Raw genomic sequence first — 18,281 nt, forward strand, 5'->3', positions numbered from 1 at the left:
GGGAGATGACTCACGAACGAATGAATCGGTTCGCCTTTATGATTCACTTGATTTGATTCACTTGGTTTGATTCACTGATTCAAACCAACCGATATAAAGCGTGCAGCGTTGGATGGATGATTAAAGATTTTAATTCTAGAAACCATGTAAACAAATAAAATAGACTTATTTAACTTTTTGTAGTTTATAAAATATAAAATGTTGTTGTTATTTCAATTAAATGTAGGCTTTAAATGTATAAAAAAATCTTAATCAGCCTTCTTCTGTTATTGCTTTGTGTACTCAACTCACTGAATCAAATTTAAGTATGCATAAAGAAAAATGTTGTATATAATTTATTAATCACACACTTGATAAACTATTTATTTACAGTGTTCATCACACTAACTTGTTTCATCGGTCATGCCTGTTCTGTTCTATATAGATCCATTTCATAATTGACTCATTGACTCGCTCGGTTCATTGAATCTGAATCACTGAATCGCTCACCGCCACCACACGCACTTCTCATCCCGACCGATAACGTCAACAGGACTCGGTGTGATCGGCGGTGACGCAGGCCGCGGAGCTGCTACTGGAGGAGACGATGACACGACACACGCCCACCGAGTGACGTAACACCGAAAAGACACCCCCCAACCCATTCTTATACTCTGAAGGTTTTGGGTTCAGAGTTTGAGCATGTTTATTATTTAAAAAACAGAGAAAATATTTACAGCTCCAAGAAAAAATAAGATACCACGTGAAAATGATCAGATTCTCACATTTTACTATTAAAGGAATACGATTAAGGAAAATGAACATTTTTACGTTTTATTCTATAAACTACTGACACCATTTCTCCCAAATTCTAAATAAAATATCCTTATTCATAGCATTTATTTGCAGAAAATGAGAGATGGCCAAGATAATGAAAAAGATTCAGTGCTTTTAAATCTCAACAAATTTATATTCATTTAGAATCAACAATGCTATTTGTTTACGATTCACTTTGCACAAGGAGAAGCTGTATGGGAGAGTGATGCGAAAGAAGCCATTTTTTATTATGCAAAATATATATTCTCATTATGCAAAAGCACACCTTTTGACTGTTTGTGGCGTGCTTGCAGAAATGGCTTCTTTCGCATCACTCTCCCATACAGCTTCTCCTTGTGCAAAGTGCGCTGTATTGTTGACCGATGCACAGTGACACCATCTGCAGCAAGACGATGCTGCAGCTCTTTGGAGGTGGTCTGTGGATTGTCCTTGACTGTTCTCACTATTCTTCTTCTCTGCCTTTCTGATATTTTTCTTGGCCTGCCACTTCTGGGCTTAACAAGAACTGTCCCTGTGGTCTTCCATTTCCCTGACAGATTAAATCTCTGAGACAACATTTTGTATCCTTCCCCTGAACATGTTGAACAATCTTTGTTTTTAGATCATTTGAGAGTTGTTTTGATGAGCCCATGATGCCACTCTTCAGAGGAGATTCAAATTGGAGAACAACTTGCAATTGGCCACCTTAAATACCTTTTCTCATAATTGGATACACCTGGCTATGAAGTTCAAAGCTCAATGAGGTTACCAAACCAATTTTGTTCTTTAGTAAGTCAGTGAAAAGTAGTTAGGAGTATTCAAATCAATAAAATGATAAGGGTGCCCATACTTTTGCACTGGTCAAATTTTGGTTTAATGCATATTGCACATTTTCTGTTAGTACAATAAACCTCATTTCAATCCTGAAATATTACTGTGTCCATCAGTTATTAGATATATCAAACTGAAATGGCTGTTGCAAACACCCAAATATTTACAACTAAAAATTAAGATTAATAGAGGTGCCCAAACTTTTTCATATGACTGTATACACACACCTTATGTGCATCCCAAGTCAAAATGTCTAGATTAGATGTGGAGATGATAACCTTATCTCCAAAAGGTTTGTTTCCCCCCCTCAAAGTAATTTTTGCATAACTAATGCATATATTTGTCATCAGAAAGAAACCTTTCCTGCGCCCTTACCAAAAATAGCTTTCAACAGGAAACTTATTGCACACTGTAAACAAGGAATAGAAAGACGGATGCAGCATTTCATGAAAAGAACACATCTGTTAAGCATGGGGGTGGATGATCATGCTTTTCGTGTGTGTTGTAGCCAAAGGCCCAGAGAAAATTTCACTGGCAGTAGGTAGAATATATACAATTAAATTTCTTTAACTACTTTACTTCAGAGGGCACACAAAAAAAAGAAAGAAAAAACATATGATAGCAATGAAATAACATTTCAGAAAACAATAATGGTTTATATCAAAAATATTTATTCAATTATTCACAGTAAATGTTTAAAAAACAGCAACTTTACGTCACTCAGGAATGAAAACTTTACCATTAAAACAAACTGACACCTTCTCTCAACCCATGCTCTCCACTATAAGCCGAGGTTCCAGCAAAGAGTCCCACCGCTCCGTCACCTGCAGAGACAGCACACACATACAGAAAGAGATTAATAAAACATACATGTTTATTATATTTTAATATACAATATACAATGAACATTACACTACATTCAAAGACCTTCAGCTAAACCTTCAGCCACTAAAAAGGGGCGCGTCCCAAAGCTGGTGTAATGGGTGTTAAAGCAGAAAGCAGATTGACAAAAGCGTGTTTGGAGCTTTGGGAACACAATGTTTGGGATTGTGAGCGTTAAGGGTAAGTGCTGAACACAGTGAAACACTACAACAACAGGGTGGTTTACAGGCTGTACGAGGCATCGCCCCCTCAATGCTCAGCTGTTCAATCTGGAGCTCAGTGTGATTCCCCAACTACTACTACTCTCTCAACAGCAGTAATAATAATAATAATAAAATCAACAATAATACATCACTATGATGACATAACATGATTCTGAATATTTTTATAATAATAATATTTTATTTATATAGCGCCTTTCCTGAAAACTCAAAGCGCTTAACAACACAGCCAAAGACAAAAAGCATAGTGAATAAAAACAAGCATGCAAGCACTTACACGTAACAGTGCAAGTATTTATACATAAAAAAAAAGAGACCATTAAAAAAAAAAACAGACAATAAAATAAAAAATAAAATAAAGTATGCAGGTAAAAATGTATTAACAGCAATAAGCTTTCCTAAAAAGATGAGTTTTAAGTAAAGATTTAAAAGAGTTTACTGGGGAGCTGATTCCACAATCATGGGGCAGCAGAGGAGAAAGTTTGATTGCCCAGAGTTCGCAGGCTGTATTTTGGTACAGTGAGTAAACCAGAGCTCGATGATCGCAGGCAGCGGGACGGGCAGTATGGGATTAAAAGTTCAGCAAGGTAAACCGGAGCAGTGTTCTGTTATTTTTATAGTAAAATTCAATTACTGAACTGAAAATAACAGAACTATATATATATATATATATATATATATATATATATATATATATAAACTCTGCATAGAGTCTATGTGTGTGTATATATATATAATAGTAATAGTGGCGCTCGGAGCTGAAGGTAGCATTATAGGAGGTAAACAAAGGTTTTTAATAAGCTTCTTGTGCACTTTTAAAGTTATTAATGCCTCGTTTTAAATGTCATCTCTCTTGATTCTAGCAAGAAGGTGTGGAGCTACTTTGAGCCTGGATAATGGTGAAAAAAAGTGATTTATCACAGTGATTTGCCAGCCAGTCTGAAGGGTGCTATTCATCAAAGGTAAGTACTTTTTATTATACAGCAAAACTACAGCAAAAGTCCATTTTACACCAGAGTTCTCCATTAAATTAAAGAATGTTAACCAGACAAAACATGAAATATATTCATAAAGGCTAAAGTAAAATATACCTCCCCATTTCCACACTGTGCATTCTCTCTGATTTGGGGTTTTACAACCTAATCTCTCAATGCTGTGAATTTACTTGCTGCAAAAAACGTCTAACAATTATTGTGTCGTCTATTATCATATTCTGTCTTTGGGAAACAAAGCAGGTTACTCTAGACTAGAGCTTAGTCCAAACACAAATGCGTGTTTTTAACACTGCTAAGCCTTAGCATGGTGTCAGTCGCAATTTTGCCAAACCCCAATGTCTTGTTTGAAATGTCCACTTCAAATAGTGAGACTATTTTGTGTGCGTGTAAGGTGTTGAAAATTGGGACACGTCCTGCATCCACATTCAGTGATTTTCCTGCTTACAGCACTACTGATCAACTAACCAGCTTATTAATAAGTCCTGTCAGAGTAACAGACGTTTAAATGGGGTAGAGCAAAGGTGTGTGAAATAAAGTTTGTGTGTGTTACCTGAGAGCCGAGTGTGACGGCATATTCCACGCTCTCTGAACCGTCTGGATTCTGATAAACCAAATCAAACTTCCCTGGCTCTGCACGTGCTGTAAAAACAGAGTAACACTGCTTTACAATGCAAAATAAATGAAAATTAAATTGTCTTTATTACATCTACTCCTTTCTCAAGGCCTGGTTACAATAATTGATGCCAATGCTTTATATTTCTTAATACAACTCTGAATAAGTCAGATATTTGCGTTCACTACAGCTGATGGGTTGTAAACATTGCTCACTTTAGCCAAATAAAAAAATAATTATTAATATGAAGCTGCTGCTCTAAAACAAAAGAACAAAAAGTAAAATATATTGTATATTATAATCTTTTACTGAATAAACTAAATACTACTTCTGAACAGTAGCTGGCCTCATTATGAGACTGTATTTTGGGAAGATGACAAAACGGATCAGGCTGAACATTTTTGTGATTACACATGTCCTGTTGTGTAATCAGGGCTTGTGAAATAAATGATAGAGCAGTGATTCACAGTTAGTAAACAGGTTTTGCAGGACTCACCTTGAGTCTGAGTGAGAATCTCTAGTTCAATCATGCCAGTAGTGTGATTAAAACCAACTATCTTCCCCTCCTGCAACAAGCAGATAAACATAATCAAGCATCTATAACAGCTGATGCCACTCTAACAGGGGCTGCTATTGTACAGTAAATAAATATAATGAGTTAGGGGTTATCAGTTAAAGTACACTGTCTTCCTCTTGAAAATAAATTAAGAAATATTTATTTGACGCTAAATATCCAAATATAAATGTACAGAGTATGATAACCAACATTTTTATACCATAATACATGATAAATACATATATTTAAGCACACACTTACCTTATAATCAGAAACTTCTGGGGTGTAGTTTTCCGTTAGCTCTAAAAGCTGTTAGAGGGAGGAGTGAAGATTTAGTAGAAGAACACATTCACAGATAAGAGACACGTTATCCTTCTGGACAACTAAACAGCTGATGTGTCACACTGTCAGTTTTAGGGCGAAATTGAGACTAAACCCGCTTTAACTTCTTTCCAGCAAAATACAGTGTTTATTTACTGTTACAGTCTAAACGCAGCTCGGAGGTAAACTGCTGTTTATGCATATGCATTTATTGATCATTTTCCAACTAAGCTGAAAACACAAATTAGCTTTCTAAACAAAGCAGTATGGGTCACCTAGTAATACTACAGTAAGGGTGAGCACAGCAGATATGGTTCACAAAACATCAAGACGTTCTAGAGTATTTCACTCTGCTTTTTAAAAAAAAAAAAAAGAAAAAAAAAAGAATGATGTGACCACTGGGGGTGGGCCATATGGCCCTGAAATAATATCACAATATTTCATGGTACGATATGACAAAACACTAAAATTATTTCAAGAATACACTACTGCAACAAAATGAAAATTAAATTTTGTTATTGCATACAAAATGATGACACACCCCTAACTGAGATAAAAAAAAATACAAGAATTTTATCAGATTTGTAACAGAAGTCAGTGATCCAGAATGTGATAGTAAGAACGCACACAGTGAACACTGAGAGAACAGTGTGTAGTTTTCTTTTGCTAAAAACAGTATATTTAAAAAAAAAAGATTATTAGGGGTGGGTGATATGGCACAATATTTCAGGGTATAATAATGTTCATGTTATTAAAAAAAATGTGGCGATATTATTGCACACGATATGATATGGCACACCTCTAGTGACCACAACAGTCAGAGACTCACTGGTTAAAGGCAAAAAGTTTGTATAATTCGATATAATAACACTGCAAAACCATAACAATTCCAATCATCAGCACTGATGTTCCCTCTCTATCTTACCTTAAAAGCAATCTTCTGCCCCGCTGCAGGAGGAGCCGCAAGGAGGGGCAGGGTACTGTAGTCCCGACTGGGCTTCGGCTCCGGAGGATTCTGAAACACAGAAATACAGACACAGGAGTTATGAAAAGTCATTTTAATAAACTTACACTAGACACTGCCATTATCTATCTATTTATATATGCTTTCAAAGATGCTGCTATACATTAGGATTATAGATGAATAGTCTAAATGCTGTTTACAATGTCACAAATCCATCAGAATACATTTTGAGAGTTTGAGAGTTCACAAGTAAACTTACCTTAACCACTATTATACCAATTAATAAACTGAGTTGTTGTTTCATTTAGTATAAAATAACCTTTAATAGTGAATCTGTGCTTAAGAACTGGAATGACGAAAATGCTCATTTTAAGAATCTAAACTAGTTCTAAACTACTTGTAGATTTGTAATAGTGATAATGTACACAATAACATGTACTCAGATGATCATATCCAGGTTTGGTCTCTAAAAGATCAGTTATTACAGTCATTTAACATAACTGATAGCCAATATAACCCAGATTCAGTCATATTAAACAGCCTAGGGGATGCTAACGAACACTGGACTAAATATTTAAGCATAATAACAGATTCCATGTGAACACGGCTTAAGCACAATATTTATTACTAGTGTTGGCCTAGCACTAACTAGCTCAAAAATAACTACAGTCTGGGGTCTGTGATCAATCATGCCCAAACTAGTTTATCATCTCAACTTAAGCAGTTCCTACCTCCAGAATCAGGCTCCTGTTGCTCTGGGAATCATCCTGCGTCTGCTGCTCCCCACTGTCATAGTTGTAGTGAAAGTTCTGTTTCCATGGCGTTCCTCTGGCCCTACCAAAGCCACCCCTGACCCCTGCACGACCTCTGACCCTACCACCCCCTCGAGGGGTCATTCCCAGGACCTGTGGGTTGGGGGTCTTGATCACGAGCTCCGTTTCACTGCTGCTGTCAGAATCTGAACTTTCTGGCTTCTTTTCATTCTTTTTGGCCACTGGAGTGGATAGAGCAGGTGGGGGTCCGTTCTGAACTGCAGAAGGAGGAGGAGGAGGTGGTATCTTCCTCGCTGGGGGTGATGGGGATGATGATGAGGGTGAGGAATCTGAGGAAGACTGTGTGGAGGGCTTTTTGACTGATGGTTTAGAGTTGGCATTAGAGGTGGGCTTTAGTGGAATGGGAGATGGTTTGACAGCAAGGTTGGGTTTGTTTGGCTGGGGAGGTGCAGCAGAATCATCCTCAGAAGAGGAACATTCTGAAGAGGAGGTTTCTTTAGCCTTAGCTGTGACAGCCTGCTTGAGTAGGGTTTGGGGTTTAGATTTAGGTGTGTGTTTTTTAGAAGATTCCACACTGCTGTCTGAAGAGTCGGAGTCTTTCTGTTTTCTACTGTTTTTTGATGTTCTGGGAGTCACTGTGGAACCTGGAGTCTTTCTGCTGTTCGCTCCTGACTGGTCCTTGGAGGACAGAGGTTCTTTAACTGGTTTTAAAGCAGCTTCAGCTTCAGTCTGTGGCTCTACCCTCTTGTTCTTCTTTCTTTTCTTCTTTTTGTTCTTCTTTTTAGTTTCCTCATGATGACTGAAACCATTTACAGGAGTTACCTCCTTTTTGCTCTTCTTTGATACAGCAACAGCACAGTCCTCCACTAGTTGCTCCTCATCCTCTTCTTTTCTACTCCTCTTCTTTCCCGAGATCACTTGCTCCACTGGCTCAGATGCACTTGAATATGAGAGGCTAGAAACCTTCACCCTGACAAACAAATAAAGAAAGACATAAAGAAGCAGATAATAAGCAGTGATTACCATGGTATTTCAAGTGCCTGCAATGGTGCTGCTGAGCAGTTTCTACAGTATGGTTCCCCAGGTGGCTGCTAGCTAGATCACTGTTATAATACTACAAGGTCTCAGGGGTTTTCCCAAATGTTGCTGTGGTACTTATACCATCACGTGGATGATACACTGACTGTACGGCACCCTGACACTGGGATACAATGTGCTTTAAATGATCCAAAATTTTCCTGTACAAAAAAACTCATCTAGTTTGCCTACTGCTGAGAAGATCTTACATCAGTCATGATGAAGTGTTTTTAAAACCTGCTCAGAGACTTGGATCTTCAACTGGATCTTCTCTTGATGAACAGACCAGCAGACAAGTGGTGCAGGTACACAAACATACCTCATACACCCTCACCCTCTGCCCGCTGGGTTGTGCCTCATAACGCTATTCCTCTAAGGTCCAGGAGAAAATCACATATTGTTGCAACCTTAAATGCATTCTGATATTCATAGACCAAGGCAAGAAAGACTGTAAAGAACATTAGCCATGCAAGCAATGGACTCTTTCCCAGTTCCTACGGTCTATAAATGTAGTTTACAATGTTGCTGTCCAATGAAAAGCAAATTTCGCCAAAACAACAACTTTATAAGGGAGAGATAAAACCTTAACTTTCAATAGAAAAAATGTATTTCAGCTAATTTTGGAGAATTTCTATTGGTCCATTCGTTAAGAAGTGTTAATACATTGGAAGGAACAGTTTGGGTGTTCAAATCACCAAAAATGGAGGTACTTGTTTTTCATTAGACAGGAAAGATATATAAATCCATTCAAATTTTTAGTTATTATCTTTGTACAAATTTATCTTTGTTTTATCTGATTTGCGACCAGACCCTTCACTGCTAGTTGGGCCTTGTAGGATAATGTACAGTACCACTGAAAAGTTCACTTCTCATTTATTTTTTTTCTTTCTTTTTACAATTTCTTACATTACAAGGAACACATGGGGAATTTGTTATAAATAAAGTGTTAAACCATACCAAATAATCTGTTTTATAATTTAGATACAGATTAGAGGACAGATCTGCACACTCTTGGTATTTGAATCTCAGTGTCTTCATGAGGGAAAGTCAACTGGAATAGTTTTCTCAGCATCTTGAAGGAGTTTCTGGAGATGCTAAACAATAGTTTCTGCTTTTCCTTTATGCTGTGAAGCTCCAGCTCATCCCAAATCACCATCTCAGTTGATTAGGTTTAGGTCAGGGGATTGTGGAGGTCTGTGGAAGTTTACTACGTAAACTTTTGTCTATATATCCCTTAATTGTGTTCATGTGTTTAATATTAAACTACAATGTAAAAAAAAAATCAAATAAGTAAATAACGAATAACACAATGAGGTGTGTTCGAACTTTTGACTGGTATTGAATATGACAAACGTTGCTTTTTGATTTGACGGCTGAATGTATAATGTGTGTATTTAAATGTGTATATGTGACAACTGAAAATAAATGTACTTTTTCGTTTCCATATATTGATTGAGAGTTTTTACTTATGTTATAAGAAAAGGTTTAAAGTTTAATTATGAAATAAAGACCCTTTAAAACAAGAACTAAAAGAACAAACAAAATGAACGGAAGTGTAAGATTGTCTGTAATTTGTGTTTGAAACTAGTACTGCGTTTTATGTTATATGCAGTTATGAAGGGTTTTTGGATTCATGGTTAATGTGTTTTATGCTCTGACACGTTTAAATGAATATTTATTAAGTGAAAGTGTAGTCTGAGTGAGGCTGAGCGGTAGTAGTTGTAGTAATGGATTATTTATCCAGGTGTTTACAGTGTGTTCAGTACTGGAGCACGTGCTGCTGCTGCTGTACCTGATGCTGTCGTTGTCGCGGATCAGGTAGATGCTCTCTGTGGGCGGGAGGTAGCTCTCCTCTATGAACAGGTCCAGCTCGGCCCTGCGGCTGTAGCCGAACCGCTCCCGGATCTCACTGCACAGATCCGCGATCACCCTGCAGCGGTTCAGGTCCAGCAGGATCCAGCTCATGCGGCACTGCGGCCCGGAGGGAGGCGGGTAGTCAAACCGGAGCCGCAGCCTCACCGCGCTGCTGCCCGCCATGCCTGCCGGAGGAGAGGAGCGGAGCCCGGGCAGCTAAATCACCACACCGCCCCCCTACCGGCCCGGAGGAGAACCGCGGCTGCAGAGAGAGCACCAGCACACAGGTAACACTTATATACAGTCTGTGGTCCAGTTGACCAGATTCACACAGATAATATAGAATGGAATCATTAAACTGAAAAAAGGGAAAATAAAGCTACATTTCCTTTTATGAGTGACTTTTACAATCAATGATTAATAAAAACGAGACCCACCGAGATAGTTTAACATTTTGGCGACCTCTAGCAGTAAATCTGATACTTTCTGTGAAAAGGGTAATTACCTTTAGATTTACTAAAGTTGAAAGTATTTATATCTAAATAACATTTAATTGAATTTATTATAGATGTATAACATATAAAACATTTACCATTTTAGTCACGATGTTCAACACATTTTAGAATTAGCTCTAAATTCAGGTCATTTTTTGAACTTAGTCTATCAGTCTATTTTATTAATATTCTATCATTTTAACAACACTCTATTTTCTCAGTCCCTTTCATTAATATATAATAGTTTTTTTATTTACTTTTATGATTTAAAACATAAAAAGAATGCAGCATTACATAAAGAGATATTACTAAAATTAAAGTACTTATACAGCCACTAGCTCTGAGTTTTGAGTTTTGAGTTTTAAAAAGAAATATTTTTTAGTTTTCTATGGTTCGTTTGGTATTTTTTACATTTATTAACCAAAACAGGACATTCCCAGAACGTTATAAGACGGTTTTCTTGTCACCGTAACAGTGGGTGAACGTTTAGTTTGTGCTTCAAAAGAAAAGTCCTATTTTATATAAAATAAACTCTGTAAAACATTTAGACGGAAATTAAAGCTAGTATATGGTGAATATAATAAACATTTATACTGTGATTTTTATTTTTTCAAATATATTCACCAAATAAAAACTGTTCCCAGCAGTTCTTCCTTTAATTTTTTTTGTATTATTGTTTCTGTCAGCTGACCGGTCATATGATGTAGTTTCAGCCGCGGTGTGGAGCTCAGTGTTCGGTGTGTGTTCAGGTCCACAGTCGGAGGCTGGCAGGATGGCACCGGGCAGGACGGGCTCATGGGCGGCGGTGCTGCTGTTCGCTGTTAGTGTGTGTAGAGGTGGGTAAATGTGAAAGTCTTAGTGTTTTAAAAGCGCTGTTCGCGCTGATTTGGAGACCTGCGGTAATGTTTTAGACGCAGTGCGTGTTTAAATCCGCACCCGTCAGTCTCATGTATGTTTGAACTACTTTATAAACATGTTTTATGTATTAAAACAGAGTTATATAGCTGTTAATTTCAGATATAAAGTGGAATTCATTAGTGAAAGTGAAAGGAAAAAACGAGAACTGATTTTGGGTTGTTTTCGAACTTTCCGTTCCACCTTAAAAATGGCTCGGACGACTGAGTGTAATTGCTGCGCCATTTAAGGTAGAACGGGTCTTTGGTAAAAATGTGTGAGTTTAAGCCCTTTAGTGCTCTATTTAAACCCGTTTTCATTCATGAGTGTAGAATAACTGTAAATTGCTGTAAACAGAGACGGTTGAAAATAAAAAAATGAGTCCATTATTTTAGAGTACTGCGGCAAATAAATATATATAAAAAAGTTAAAAAGTTATCTAAACGTCCCCAGATACAGGTTTTATCAGTTGTTCAACTGTTATTAACGCTCTCTTTTTGCATTGTTTTGGGCTACAGCCCCAAAGTGACTAAAACTCTTTAGAAGCTTAATGTTAAATGTTATTTAAATATGTGTAACATTTATAAACGGTACCAGGATACTTTAATATCCACAGGCTCAAAGTGAATTAAATGGTAAAATGTATTTTCCTTTCTAATTTTCTTGTGTTTTGGACAGGCTGGTCACTCCCGGTTCAGGAAAAGGAGGTCTGGGGTTATGTGGACGTTCGTGAAGGAGCACACATGTTCTGGTGGCTTTACTATGCTAACAGCCCCAGCTTTAAGGACCTGCCTCTGGTCATGTGGCTTCAGGTGAGAACATCATAAAAGTGACTCACCAGCTGATCTCCATGTGAACTCCCTTCAATAAACTCTTCTATTTAAATCAGGTTTGGGAAATGGAATTTACCATTGAGAGGGCCCTCAATGGGTCTTGCTTCCCCTATAACATAGCGATTGTGTGTAACACTGATCTGTCCTGCACTACATATGCACTCAGTGTGGTTTGTGTTTGTTTTTGGTATTTTAGGGAGGACCTGGTGGATCCAGTTGTGGATTCGGAAACTTTGGAGAGATCGGACCTCTGGACACAGACCTTAAGCCAAGGAAAACCTCCTGGGTAAATACATTACAATACTATTAATAATGTCATAATAAAGGAATACAGTAATATTTCTGTATAACTGTACTAATCATTCTGCAACAGCTGCTACTGATGATGATGATATTTATAAGATAATTCAACTTTTTTAAACCATATTCGTAAAAAAACAAAAAGATAAAAAAAGGACTTATATGCCAGTTAGTCCTCCTGCTAAAGATCACTATCGCTACCATCTCAGTTAAACTCAGTTAAATTCAATTTTGTTAGCCAATATTTATTTGAAAGGCAATCAAGTTTCATGCCAAACCAAGTTTCATGCCAAAAGGTGCTGCGATAAACAACAAAAATCTATTTCTCAGCAGCCACTTTGTGCCAATTAATAAGTGACATATTGTAGACATCTCAGTAATTGACTAATTTAAAACATGTTTATAATTATCAAGAATTACCAGTTATTTAACTCAGTTACAATAACTCAACAATGGTAAGTAGTTTATAAAATGATGATTGGATGATGATTGTTAATTCTGGCTATATTTGCTATTGTTAGTGTTATTATTGGTAGTAGTGGCAGTAGTAGTTGTAGTTCTGATGTTTATAAGTCTGTGTTTTGTAGGTGAATGCTGCCAGTGTCCTGTTTGTGGATAATCCTGTGGGTACAGGGTACAGTTACACAGACTCTGAGAAAGCCCTGGCGACGGATGTGTCCATGGTGGCAGCAGACATGATGGTTCTCCTGCAGAGCTTCTTCAGCCAGCGCACTGAATTTCAGGTACCTCATTCACACACAAACTGCTCCCCCTGTGGGTCCTGCTATCAGAGTGTAAAAATAAAGCAGCTGTGTTTTCCTCCCACAGACAGTTCCTTTCTACATTTTCTCTGAATCTTACGGAGGAAAAATGGCCTCGGCTATTTCACTGGAGCTCACGAAGGTAAACAAATACATTTATGATTTCTGATCTCACTCATGTGACAGGGCAGATCAATATAAGGGGAATTCAAACAAGGAACTTTGTTTTTTTTCTAATTGCCAAGCATTTTAGACAGTAGTGTAGACAGTGATGTTAAATATAAAATCATTTGTTGTTGAATGTTAATATGATTACTTTAATAAAATGTGTGAAAAGTGCTCAGATTACACACTGACATTCAGTCATGCACTCAGCTGATGTTTATTAATAGGAGCAGTGTGTTTCTAGTCATTGTCCACTTCCTCAAAGGCTTCTGCAAATAGGCATACAGCTCAGTGTGTGTGGAATGGTGTTTGAGTGTGTGTAATGGCCATTTATCGTCTGAAATGTTTCTGTATTCTAGCTTATTTGTTGGACAGGGACAATATACATAAACACAAATGCATCAAATTGCAGTTATTAGACCTTTTATAAGGCAAATAAGTTAATTACTGTGTAACACAACAGCATATATCCTGTATTTCCTATTTTGTTTCCTCAGGCTGTTCAGAAAGGTTCCATTAAGTGTAATTTTGCTGGAGTGGCGCTGGGAGACTCCTGGATTTCTCCTTTAGGTTTGTATTATAATCAAACATATATAACAAAAGTGTAAAATGTGAGGCGATTTTTTTTGTTGGGTATATTTCTTAATCATGTCTAGTGGATGTCTGTGTATTTTTTGTTTGCTAATTAAATCTGAACATCTCATCCCCCACTGTAGACTCTGTCCTGACCTGGGGGCCGTATCTGTACAGCACTGTGAGTACTTCTCAGCCGTAATGAGTGTATATTATATGTTTGGTATATTGGTGGGTGCTTATTAAGTTTTACATTGAAACAACAAAGCTAATGTATGCTATTTGTTAAAATGCATCCCATTGAAATGAATGCATTCACTTACTTAAATTTCACTCATTATTGGCACACATGTGCAAATGCACACACTGTCCTTCTAATTCCTGTAGAAAAGTACTGTCAATAAAATAGAAACCTCTAGAGCAGACAAAAACATGAATCTACTGGCAGCATGCCTAATACAAGGAGTGGGCTAGAGGGATATAAATCCCCCAGCATGGAGCAGACTGGATCTGTGTTCTATTGAAATTAAGTCAGGGAGTTAAAAGTAATCAGATCAACATAGAAACAGAGTAAACAATGAATGAGAATGAATGGTTTCTGACACTGCATGAATTATTATGATTTAAAACATGGACTGAAATACAGAAAATGCTCAGTTTATGTACAGGAGATATATATATATATACAGGAGCATAACCCTGTCTGTATGTGTGATTTAGATTCAAACCGTGTTGGTTTGATTAGGACTATAGCAGCAGTTAAAACTAAAGAAGTACTGAACTAGTGTGGAACTCTTAATTTATGTCATTTTTTTTCAACTTTATTTTTACATCTTGCTGTAAATTGTTACCAGTATGTTATAACTTATTTGTGTTTGATCTCCAGTCTCTGCTGGATGATTATGGTCTAAAGGAGGTGACCCAAGCAGCGAAAGATGTTCAGCAGGCAGTGCAGCAGGGTCAGTATCAGAAAGCCACTCAGCTGTGGTCAGTTACAGAAAACGTGGTGGAACAGGTCAGTACTTTTGTACTTTGTACTTTAATATACACAAGATTATAAAATATCTATAAAATATACATAGCATAATAACTGGTAACACTTTACAATTAACGGTACTTATGATAGATTGTTTCAAATAATTATGAATTCACTAGTTAAGACTAGTTTAGACATTATTAATCATAAAAATAAAAATAACAAATGGCTCAAGTCATTATTTTTATTATTAATAACAGGGTTCACAATATTTATTATTGTTTAATCAAGTCTCAACTAATGTCCATTAATAATTAGTTTCAATATTACTTAACCATTTATCAATGTTTTATGATGGCCCACAACTGAACAGGCCTGATTTTATGAAAACTTATGTTAATGTTTTTAAAGAGACAGCAGACTCACTTATTCTGTTGCAGAACACAAACGGAGTGAATTTCTACAACATCCTCACGCAACAAGATGATGATGACCTGGTGAAGTTCAGTGCTGATGACCAAGACTATCTGAGTAAGACACTAAAGAATGATTCACACACGAGCTGGTGTATTTTATCCTGTATTGATGTTGAGAAAATGACAAAACAAATGTCTCTGTCTCTCCCAGTTGCTCTGAAACGCCGCCATATTAAGCCTCTTCATGGCCAGTCACTCTCAGAGCTGATGAATGGACCAATCAGGAAAAAGCTAGGTGTCATCCCGAAGAACGTCACATGGGGAGGTGAACCAGTTTATCAAGCATTTCACTGTAAACATCCTGGCCACTTTATAAAAAAAACTTGGAGCTTTTTATCGATTAATTCGAATTTACAGTTAAGGTCGATGTGTTTTTATGAAAATCGATTTACTCTGAGTTTTAATTTTTACCGCTGACGCTCCCCTGAGCTCAGCCCCCCCCCCCCCCCCTTTGAAAATAAAGAAAACTAAAGAAAGCTAAAAAAAAAAAAAAAAGTTATTAAAATTACAGCTTCAAAAACATGTATTGTGCAAATTAGGCGATAATATCATTTAGAGACTTCTAGCGTCTTTTAGGAGATTTTAGTAGGGGGAAAAATTAAAAATTTTAAAAGTTTTAAATCGAAAATTGGATTTCTTAAAAATAATGGAAGATTTTTTTTTGGGCCATATCGCCCAGCTCTACAGAAACCCCTTTCTGGCTGTTACAAGGTAGGGGTTTCTAGTAAAGTGGCCAGTGAGTTTAGACTGTCTGTTATCTATACAGGTATTCTTTGTACAGTCCATTTCTATTGAGAACTGTGTGTGTGTGCATGTTTCAGGTCAGGCTGAAGACGTGTTTTCCAGCATGTCTGGAGACTTTATGAAGCCTGTGGTGGACATTGTGGATGAGCTTTTGTCTGCTGGGGTCAATGTGACTGTCTATAATGGCCAGCTGGACCTGATTGTGGACACGATGGGTAAGAGACACCTGGTCAAAAATAGTTTTTGACGATGTAGGACAATTTAGAAGCGATACTGTTTTGTTTGGAATGTAATATTATTATTGTATGTGCTGGTTCACAGGTCAGGAGCTGTGGGTGAAGAAGCTGAAATGGGAAGGACTCCAGAAGTTCAATCAGATGAAGTGGACGGCTCTGGAAGACCCAGAGTCTGCAGGACAGACGGGAGCTTTTTACAAGACCTACAAAAACTTTGCCTTCTACTGGATCCTGAAGGCTGGACACATGGTAAACTGCTGCTCTTAAACTAAACTGACCAATCAAGTTATATTATTATTATTATTATTATTATTATTATTATTATTATTAAAGACAGAATTCAACACATTTTTCTTTTACCCCACATTTTGTGAATCAGACCAGATGTATAACGTTTAAAAGGGTTAACTAACAGGCCAAGTTACATAGAAACATTCTTTGATATCACCTTCTTACAATTCTTGCATCAATATTGTTATCCATTTGAAGAGTTTCTGCTTGAAATTCGTTGAATGTCTTAAAAGCCTGCCAGAGCTGCTGTTCTGATGTAAACTGCCTCCACCCTCATAGATCTTTTGCTTGATGATAATCAAAAGATTCTCTATAGGGTTAAGGTCTGGGGAAGATGGTGGCCACACCATACGTTTCTCTCCTTTTATACCCATAGCAGCCAATGATACAGAGGTATTCTCTGCAGCATGAGATGGTACATTGTCCTGCATGAGTGTGATTTTGCTCCAGAAGACATGGTTCTTCTTTTTATACCATGGAAGAAAGTGATCAGTCAGAAACTGTATAAACTTTGCTGAGGTCATTTTCACACCTTCAGGGACCCTAAAGGGGACTACCAGCTCTCTCACCATGATTTCAGCTTAAAACACGACCAAAACATTCCAGCCCAAAACAACGTCGCAGCCCTGTTGGGACATGGTGGCCATCCACCAACCATCCACTACTCCATCCATCTGTACCATCCACGGTTATACACTCATCAGTAAACAAGACTGTTTGGAAATGAGTCTTCATGTATGTTTGGGTCCACTGCAACTGTATCTGCTTGTGAGTTCTGGTTAGGTTATCTTTATGACACTTAAATCCAATTTGCATAATAAATTGGAACTCTGTGTAATTCTTAAACATTAAAAAACTGTAAAAGCTTAAAATGCTCCATCAACCAATTTTTATTGAAAAATGGCAGAATCAGACAACATCCATGCTGACCTTACCAATGCTCTCTTGAGGTTGAATGCAATCAAATTCTCCTCATAGCAATGTTTTATAATATAGTTTTAAGTTTTCCTCAGTATTTCTCTGAAAAGCTCTGGAGCAGGTGTCGGGTAAAGGGTACAGCAGCAAATATCAATATTTAATATGATTCTGATATCATTACTGTTACTGTTCATAATATGCCTCAATATGCTTCAGATCACCACAACCTGATGTTTTATAAGACCACTATTTAGTTGTCTGTTGTCTTTGTGTTTACTGTAGATCCCCTCTGATCAGGGTGAGATGGCTCTGAGGATGCTGAAGATGGTCACTTTGCAAGAGTGATGAAGACACCCTGTCAGATTTAAGACAATCAATGCAGATTCACCAAAATCAATGCTTTTTAGCTTATACTTTGACCTCACACACCTCACTCCACTCGGTCTGATGATGATGATGATTCTGTGGCTAATCAAACTGAATCACTTGATTTTCTTTTTTTAACTGAAATGTGCTCAATAAATTGTCTTTTTTTCTATACTATTTTGTCCGATTAATTAATTTCCAGGAACGGGATGAAGATGCTTTACATCATGTGGTGGAGGGTCTTTAAAACCCAGCAACAGTTTAAATAAAGTGGTTCTTCTATGGCATCAATTAGAGAACCACCTATGGAACCTTTAATTTTAAATGCATAAATATATTTTTTTATAATTTATTCTAAACATTGCGTATTTT

At 37.2% G+C, this 18,281-nt stretch overlaps 2 protein-coding genes across 2 annotated transcripts; one reads left to right on the plus strand and one right to left on the minus strand.

Moving 5' to 3' along the window:
- Positions 1 to 2,277: 2,277 nt before the first annotated feature.
- coil (coilin p80) lies at positions 2,278 to 10,124 on the minus strand. The gene is made up of 7 exons (XM_007233747.4): positions 9,821 to 10,124; positions 6,910 to 7,921; positions 6,140 to 6,229; positions 5,155 to 5,202; positions 4,834 to 4,903; positions 4,275 to 4,363; positions 2,278 to 2,450 (listed from the first exon to the last, which is right to left on the minus strand). The coding sequence occupies exons 1-7, from the start codon at positions 10,063 to 10,065 to the stop codon at positions 2,391 to 2,393; spliced, it is 1,614 nt and encodes a 537-aa protein (XP_007233809.3). The 5' UTR covers positions 10,066 to 10,124; the 3' UTR covers positions 2,278 to 2,390.
- A 941-nt stretch (positions 10,125 to 11,065) lies between these two features.
- scpep1 (serine carboxypeptidase 1) lies at positions 11,066 to 18,083 on the plus strand. Its single transcript, XM_007233748.4, has 13 exons — positions 11,066 to 11,212; positions 11,949 to 12,082; positions 12,300 to 12,389; positions 12,991 to 13,146; positions 13,232 to 13,306; positions 13,827 to 13,899; positions 14,046 to 14,083; positions 14,789 to 14,917; positions 15,319 to 15,409; positions 15,506 to 15,619; positions 16,176 to 16,313; positions 16,420 to 16,583; positions 17,826 to 18,083. The coding sequence occupies exons 1-13, from the start codon at positions 11,149 to 11,151 to the stop codon at positions 17,886 to 17,888; spliced, it is 1,329 nt and encodes a 442-aa protein (XP_007233810.1). The 5' UTR covers positions 11,066 to 11,148; the 3' UTR covers positions 17,889 to 18,083.
- Positions 18,084 to 18,281: the final 198 nt, after the last annotated feature.

The sequence above is a fragment of the Astyanax mexicanus genome, chromosome 19 (assembly GCF_023375975.1).
Source record: "Astyanax mexicanus isolate ESR-SI-001 chromosome 19, AstMex3_surface, whole genome shotgun sequence".
NCBI classification, from domain to species: domain Eukaryota; kingdom Metazoa; phylum Chordata; class Actinopteri; order Characiformes; family Acestrorhamphidae; genus Astyanax; species Astyanax mexicanus.